Source organism: Nicotiana sylvestris, chromosome 1 (genome assembly GCF_000393655.2).
Source record: "Nicotiana sylvestris chromosome 1, ASM39365v2, whole genome shotgun sequence".
Lineage (NCBI taxonomy): Eukaryota > Viridiplantae > Streptophyta > Magnoliopsida > Solanales > Solanaceae > Nicotiana > Nicotiana sylvestris.
This window is the reverse complement of record NC_091057.1, coordinates 20,911,036-20,919,343: the sequence shown is the minus strand read 5'-3', so window position 1 is coordinate 20,919,343 and position 8,308 is coordinate 20,911,036. Positions and strand designations below refer to the sequence as shown.

Genomic DNA, 8,308 nt, shown 5'->3' with positions numbered 1-8,308 from the left:
TCAACAGGTCATTTTTGGACTTAGAGAATTGCAGAAATGCAGTAGGTCTCCAGTTCTGGCTTCCTTCTTTGCGTTCGCGAGTGGGGTCTCGCATTCGCGAAGAGGAGTTGGGTCTGGTGGAAGTTTAACGCTTTGCGTTCGCGAAGGTGGTCCCCCGTTCGCAAAGCTGTGAGGTCTTATACCTACGCGTTCACGAAGATGGTCCTGCGTTCGTGTAGTTTTAAGAATTAATGCCCTGATCCCCTATTAACTGCTTTTCCCATGTTTGTTTCTACTATTTTGATTTACCGGAATATTTGGTTTTGCGTTTCGGAGTGTTTTGGGACACTTAGTCCCTAAAAGAGAGCTTAAGCTCTAGAATTTGGACCGTAGTCGGAGCAGTATGAAGATGACCTCGAAATGGAATTTCGTCGGTTCCGTTAGCTTTGTTGGGTAATTTCGGGATTAGGGCCGTGTTCGAATTGTATCATGGAGGTCCGTATCTTATTTAGGCTTGAAATGTCGAAAGTTGAATTTTTCAAGTTTCCGGTTCGATAGTGAGATTTTTCTATTGGGGTCAGAATGGAATTCTGAAAGTTGGAGTAGCTCCATAGTGTTGAATGTGATGTGCTTGCAAAATTTCAGGTCATTCGTACGAGGTTTGATAGACTTTTTGATCGAAAGCATAATTTGAGAGTTTTTGGAGTTCTTAGGATTGAATCCGATGTTAAATTGGTGTTTTGATGTTGTTTTGAGCATTCGGATGGTTGGAACAAGTTTGAATGATGTTTTAGGATTGGATGGCATGTTTGGTTGAGGTTCCGAGGGCCTCGGGCGTGTTTTGGATGCTCAACGGGTCATTTTTGGACTTAGAGAATTGTAGAAAATGCAGCAGGTCTCCAGTTCTGGTTTTCTTCTTCGCGTTCGCAAGTGGAGTCTCGCGTTCGTGAAGAGAAGCTGGGGCTGGTGGAAGTTTAATGCTCTACGTTCGTGAAGGTTGTCCCACGTTCGCGAAGTTGTGAGGTCTTATACCTACACGTTCATGAAGATGGTCCCGCATTCGCGTAGGAGGGGGAAGATGTTCACCGCGTTCATGATAGGGACATCGCGTTCGCGATGATGGAAAACTGGACCAAGCGAAGTTGTGCTTCGCAAACGCGAGGGTCCTTCCGCGTTCGCGAAGAAGGATTTTCCTGGGCAGAATATAAAATTTCAAAGTCGAGGGTTTAGCCATTTTTATCAAAACTATAGCTTGGGAGCTCGGATTTGAGCGAAATTTTGAGGGATTTTTAGAGATATCGATTGGATAATGATTCCTAACTCTTTTTTGCTTATAACCCATTAATCTAAACATAAATTCACCTTCTAATTTCGGATTTGTGGTGAGAAATTAGAGAAAAAATTGGAAAAGTTCTTAGACCTAATTTTCGATTTTTGATTGGGGATTTGACATAGGATTTAGATAATTTTGGTATGGTTAGACTCGTGAGTGAATGGGGGTTCATAATCTGTAACTTTTACCCGATTCCGAGATGTGGGCCAGGGGCATTTTGGTTATTTTTCCTAATTTCGCGTATTAGCTTAGAATTAATTAGTTGAGTCAGTTACTTGAAGTTATATTTACATTATGCAATTGAATTGAATAGATTTGAGCCATTTAGAGTCGAGTACTCGTGGCAAGAGCATGGTTTCGAGTTGATTTTGAGCCGGTTCGAGGTAAGTGGCTTGCCTAACCATGTGTGGGGGAACTCTCTTTAGGATTTGGTATTGTTGATATTTGAAATGCCTTGTACGTGAGGTGACGAGTGCATACTTGTGCTAATTGTTGAAAATCCTATTTTCTTTAAGTAACTATAATTGCGTTTCCTTTCATGTTTATACTACTTGCAATTTAAGCTTGATGTTAGCTTAGGAAAGCATGTCTAATTGACTTAATTGCTTTACTTGCTCAAATTGCCTTATTAAAATTATGTGCAGCATGCTAGGTTAGAAACACCTGTTTTACCTTGTTATGGAATTTGAATTGAATTGAGTATTCTTTGTGTCACTGTTGTGTGTTTACTTTGGGACTACTGGATGGTATCCCGGGAGATCCTCCTACCTGTTTACTTTGGGACTACGGATTTTTATTTCGGTAGATCCCCCTGCACATTTATATTGGAACTACGGGTTTGCACCCGGTAGATTCCCCTAGTACTGGGTATTTACATTTGTGACTACGGATCGGGATTCCGGAAGATCCCCGCGCACTATGAGTTGGACTACGGGACGACACCCGGTAGATCCACTGGATATTTACATTTGGGGACTACAGGATGGTATCCTGGGAGATCCCCGATTGTTATCTCTGTATTAAGTTGTATTTCTTCTGTGATTATTTTGTCTATGTTATAGTTGTTGTTATTAATATTATCCTGTGTTACTTCATACTGTTAGCATTTAATTATATTGTCATTTCTATACTGTTTTACTTCGTTTTTCAGCTATAATCAGTAGAGCCTTGACCTTCCTCGTCACTACTCGACCGAGGTTAGGCTTAGCACTTACTGAGTACCGCTGTGGTGTACTCATGCCTTTTTTGTGCATGTTTTTCATGTGCATATCCAGGTACTTCGACTCAGCCCTACTACCCTTGAGGCGAGGCGATTATCCAGAGACCTCGAGGTATATCTACCACGTTCGCAGACCGAGGAGTCCCTTTCCATTCTCTCTTATAGTATTAGCCCTTCTGTATTTACTTTTGTTTAGACATTCTGGAGTTAGACACTTGTAGTTATTCAACAGCTTGTGATTTCATGAGATTTCGGGTTTTGGGAAATTGTTCAGCTTTTGAGATATTGTATTAGTATATGCCGAGCGGCATCTTAAATGTTTCTATATTTGTTTATCTTCAGTTTTTATTAGTTTTTCCGCAATTGTTAGTCTTACCCAGTCGTAGAGACTAGGTGCCGTCACAATAATTCACGGGGGGCAAACTAGGGTCGTGACAAAATGTAAGGTAAATAATGTACTAAAATATAAAATTATAACCGAACATCACGCGGTGATTAAATGGACGGATCAATGTCACGAGGCTTTTGATTAAATCAAAAGTATTTGTCAAATCCGCCGGTGTTGGTTCCGCCTGATACTGGAAGGTCTTTGTTCTTGTACTTGACAGTCTTGGAGAATTCTTTTGGTTGTGTTCTCGGGCAACATGATGCAATCTGGAAGAAAGAGCAAGCCATATACTACTTGAGCCAGAAATTTACCGGTCATGAAGCCAAATACACGTTGCTGGAAAGAACTTGTTTTGCCCTAACTTGGGTCACTCAGAAGCTTAGGCATCACTTGTTGACCAGCACCACATATCTCATAACCAGATTGGACTCCCTGAAGTACATATTCCAAAAACTGATGCCCACGGGAAGGCTAGCAAAATGGCAAATCCTGCTCACTGAGTTCGACATTGTTTATGTCAACCGCACGGCCATGAAAGCCCAAGCCTTGGCCGATCATTTAGTTGAGAACCCAATTGATGATGAATACCAACTCTTGAGTACTTACTTTCCGGATGAGGAAGTGAGTTCAGTTGAAGTAATTCCAGAAGGCACCAATGCTTGGAAAATATTCTTCGATGGAGCTGTAAATGCAAAAGGTGTCGGGATTGGGGCAATTTTCATTTCGCCCACTAGTCAGCACTATCTGGGCATATCCCGGCTTCAGTTCTTCTATACAAATAACACCGCTGAGTATGAATCCTGTATTATGGGTATGAATATGGCAGTTGACATGAATGTGGAAGAATTCTAATCATAGGAGATTCTGACTTGATTATTCGGCAAGATCAAGGTGAATGGGAAACTGGGGACATCAAGTTTATCCCATACAGGCAACATGTGGAAGATCTGAGTAAATAGTTCAAGTCTGTTAAATCCAGGTACATCCCTCGATTCCACAATGACCTAGCTGATGCGCTAGCTACCTTGGCGGTAATGTTGCCATATCTGGGTAATGTCCATATTGGCCCATTGGAGATCCAAATTCGAGAAAGACATGGTTATTGCAATATAGTTGAAATAGAACCAGATATTCAGCCATGGTATCAGGATATCAAAAGATTTTTTAAAATAAAGGAATATCCCAAGAAAGCCAGTAGAGACCAAAAGAGAACCATTAGAAGGCTAGCCAGCAGTTTCTTCTTGAGCGGAGAGGTCTTGTACAAAAGAATTCCAGATTTGAAGCTTTAAAGGTGCGTAGACGCCCAAGAGGACAAATAAATCATGAACTAAGTGCATTCGGGAGTATGTGTCCCCCACATGAACGGTTATGTCCTTGGAAAGAAAATCCTTCAGGCAAGTTATTATTGGATGACCATGGAAAAGGATTGCTCTGGTTCTGTTCGCAATTGCCATCAGTGTCAGATACACGGTGACCTGATTCATGCACTGCCTTCAGAGTTGCATCCTATGTTAGCACCTTGGTCGTTCGTTGCCTGGGGTATGAATGTCATTGGGCAGATCGAGCCAAAAGCTTCAAATGGGCAAAAATTCATCCTGGTTGCCTTTGATTATTTCACAAAATGGGTTGAAGCAGTCAATTTCAATGCAGCCACCAAGAAAACGGTGGTGGACTCCGTGCATTCCAACATTATTTGTCATTTTGTATTCCTAAAATTTTCATTATAGACAATGCTGCAAATCTGAATAGTCATTTGATGAAGGAGGTATGCGAACAATTTAAGATCATGCATCGTAATTCTACCCCTTATCGACCCAAAGTTAATGGTGATGTTGAAGCAACAAACAAGAATATCAAGAAGATCCTCAAGAAAATGATCCAAAGTTCTAGACAATGGCATGAGAAGTTGTCTTTTGCATTATAAGGATACCGTACAACCGTGCGCACATCAGTTAGGGCAACACCCTATTTATTGGTTTATGGCATTGAAGCTGTAATATCTGCAGAAGTTGAGATTCCCTCTCTTCAGATCATTGTTGAAGATGAGATTGAGGATGATGAATGGGTCAAGACCCGGTTGGAACAACTAACTATAATTGATGAAAAGTGGATGGCCACAGTTTGCCACGGGCAGTTGTATCAACAAAGAAAGGCATATGCTTACAACAAGAAAGTGCAGCCTAGAAACTTTGAAATGGGGAAACTCGTTCTGAGACGTATTCTCCCGTATCATGAGGAAGCAAAAGGAAAATTTGTTCCAAATTGTAAAGGTCCGTATATTGTAAGGAGACGGTTACCAAAAGGGGAACTGTATTTGGAAGACATCGAAGGAAATGATCCCGAAACAACTGTTAATGCTGATGTGGTTACAAGGTATTATGTTTGACCCTTTACACGATTTTAATACTCTCCGATTGGGATGACGAAGGCTTTCATTTTTCGCTACCCAAACATTATCAACCCTTTGCCAACACTTTAAGCCAGTTATTCTTATTTGATTACCCTCTTTGGAACCAAGAAGATGTCAAAAAAAATATTAAAAAAAATAAAACAAAAACAAAAGTTTCATCGAACTATGTTTGACTTGATTCCAAAAGGATATGTAGGCAGCCTCTCTCTGGGTTCAGTCACACCAAAACAAGAATCCACATTTCCCCATAGTTGAAACTGGGGTAGAAGTTACAATGATCTGGCGATGGTTCCACCTGAAAGGTTCCAAAGTTTTAATTTAATCCAAATTCTTTTTACCCCAAATCCTATTCAAGTCCTTTCGATCAATCGGTAAAGATGTTCAAAATTGGAGGATATGGTTACTTGGATCTAGTACAATCAAATGAGAAATAAAATAAGAGAGTCTTATTGGTAAAAACCCACAATGGCACCATAGGGCGATTGGTAAGTAGAGAAATTGAAAATGAGAGTCTCGGTAGTGAAAACTTGCAAAGAGCACTATCAGGTGACTGTGAGAAGAGAAATGAGAGAGGTCAGTTGGTGAAAATCCGCAAAGGGTGCCAATGATCAAAAAGGGGATCCTTACAGCCATCGGTATCGACAGCCCGGTAAGGTATTTTGAGATATGAGTTATGATAAGTTCATGAGAGTTGGACAGTTTACACATATAGGGTATCCAGTCCAAGAGGCATGTCATGTTCATTGAAGTCTGCATGTACTCCAGATAAGTCCTTCTTTCCATTCCCCGAAAGGGACACCTCTCGTTTGAATTCATTATCCTTTCCATTATTTATTTTTCTTTGAATCCCTTTCAGTCTAATTATGTCGCAACATTAAGACAAAAAAGAGATGGCAAGATTGGTTTACAGGGTTTTGTTTGAAAAAAGCCAATATTCAAGAAAATATCCAGCCTCAGCAGGTGCATCAAGTCGACCTCGACTGGCCATGATGGCTGATGCTTTGGAGTCAGAAACTCCTGAAAAGAAAGGAATTCAAAGTCAAATGCCCATAAAGGCAAAATAAAGTGGAAAAAGATTAAGTCCCATATGATTAACCATCATGTTAAAGTTTTGGAAAAGTCAAAATTCCCAAGATTTAGGAATGAAACTAGTCCCTAGAGAGCAGGCAAGCAATGCAGATCTTTATCGAAGAAGCCGGACCGAGATTAAGAGCGCTCAAGGACACAAACCCAACCAATGTTTCAAACTGACAAATTGTTCTTAGTTTGAAAAATAAGGAAAACAGGTGTAATTCAAAGCAACCTTGCAAGCAGCAGGTGCAACAAAAACAAACCACACAGAGACTAAAATGGTACTGCAGCAATAGTCAACCTGAAAGGGAAGTCCCCTCCAAATTCTTTACTCATTCTTTTAAATAAAAATTATGAAAAAGTAAAATTTAAAGAACGAAAAGAAGAAAGTTCAAAGCCATGGTTGTATAGGGTCACCAATCCCTAACTGCATTTTTTCCAATATAGGATCTCACCCCCTAGTTGATGCCACCATAACTTGATGATTTTTCCGACATAGGGTCCCACACCCTAGTTGATGCCACCATAACCTGATGACTTTTCTGACATAGGGTCTCACACCCTAGTTAATGCCAACATAACCTGATGACTTTTCCAACATAGGGTTTTATTCCCTAGTTGATGCCAACATAGCCTGATGACTTTACCAACATAGGGTCCCACTCCCTAGTTGATGCCGGCATAACCTGATGACTTTTCCAACATAGGGTCTCACTCCCTAGTTGATGCCGGCATAACCTGATGACTTCTCCAACATAAGGTCTCACTCCCTAGTTGATGTCAACATAAGCTGACAATCTTTACAACATACGGTCTCACTCCCTAGTTGATGCCATCATAACCTGATGACTTTTCCAACGTAGGGTCCGACTCCCTAGCTGATGCCAGCATAACCTGAAGACTTTTCCAACATGGGGTCTCATTCCCTAGTTGATGCCAGCATAACCTGATGGCTTTTTTTAACATGGGGTCTCACTTCCTAGTTGATGTCAGCATAACCTGACGATTTTTCCAACATAGGGTCTTACTCCCTAGTTGATGTCAGCATAACCTGACAACTTTCCAACATAGGGTGTCGTTCCCTAATTGATACCAGCATAACCTGGTGATTTTTCCGACCGAGGGTTTTCAGTCCCTAGTTGATTTTACTTTAGACATAGGGTCTCCACTCCCTAATCTCCTTTTTCCAAGGAAACACAATCCTGATTTTTATTGCTTTCAATAATGAAGTAGTATAGAGCTTTGGTTACAAATAACTCACAAAAATTTTCTAGTGAAAATTGGGGCAAAAAAATTTTGTTCCTTTTGTTTGTTTTGATTTCTTAACAGGTTATACCTTAAAGCACTGGGTTCGAGACGACCAAAAGAAGAAGTCTCAATCCAGAATAAAAGAAAAGAAGAAAAAGAAAAGCACAGAAGCGGAAAAGATGAGGACTTCTCAAGACGTGATTGAAGTCACAAGCTTTGCATGTCCCGCCTTGATCCGGAAAAGATGAAGAATATTGAACCAGCACCTGCAGCTAACAAGCATCAGGACCCAGATCGGAGTCTGCATAAGGAACCAATCAAGGCTCAAGACCAAGCTTCGAAATTCACAAATAGGAATCTTGTAACTCGTAACTGATAGGTTTAGTCAGTTCTCTTCATTTTGACTTTGGTGTAATAAGGAGTTCAGAAGTAGTAATAGAAGTAATCGCAATAAAATCACAACTTTCTGGTAGTCCCAGCAACCAAAACTTCCAGAACTACACTGACCTGATTCCTTTATAGCCAAGGATATGTAGGCAACCTTTGAAACAAGGTTCGGTCAAACTCTCTTGGAACACTTCCTATGGAGTATCAAAACAGGTAAAATTCGTTCGTGACTGCTCATTTATCTTTGCCCGAAAACTCTTTGTGTTTCCGAGC

General features: G+C 40.6%; 1 protein-coding gene across 1 annotated transcript; it reads left to right on the top strand.

Moving 5' to 3' along the window:
• Positions 1 to 4,334: 4,334 nt before the first annotated feature.
• On the top strand, positions 4,335 to 7,853 carry LOC104228852 (uncharacterized). Its single transcript, XM_070174266.1, has 4 exons — positions 4,335 to 4,583; positions 4,669 to 4,684; positions 4,845 to 5,292; positions 7,730 to 7,853. The coding sequence occupies exons 1-4, from the start codon at positions 4,335 to 4,337 to the stop codon at positions 7,851 to 7,853; spliced, it is 837 nt and encodes a 278-aa protein (XP_070030367.1).
• Positions 7,854 to 8,308: the final 455 nt, after the last annotated feature.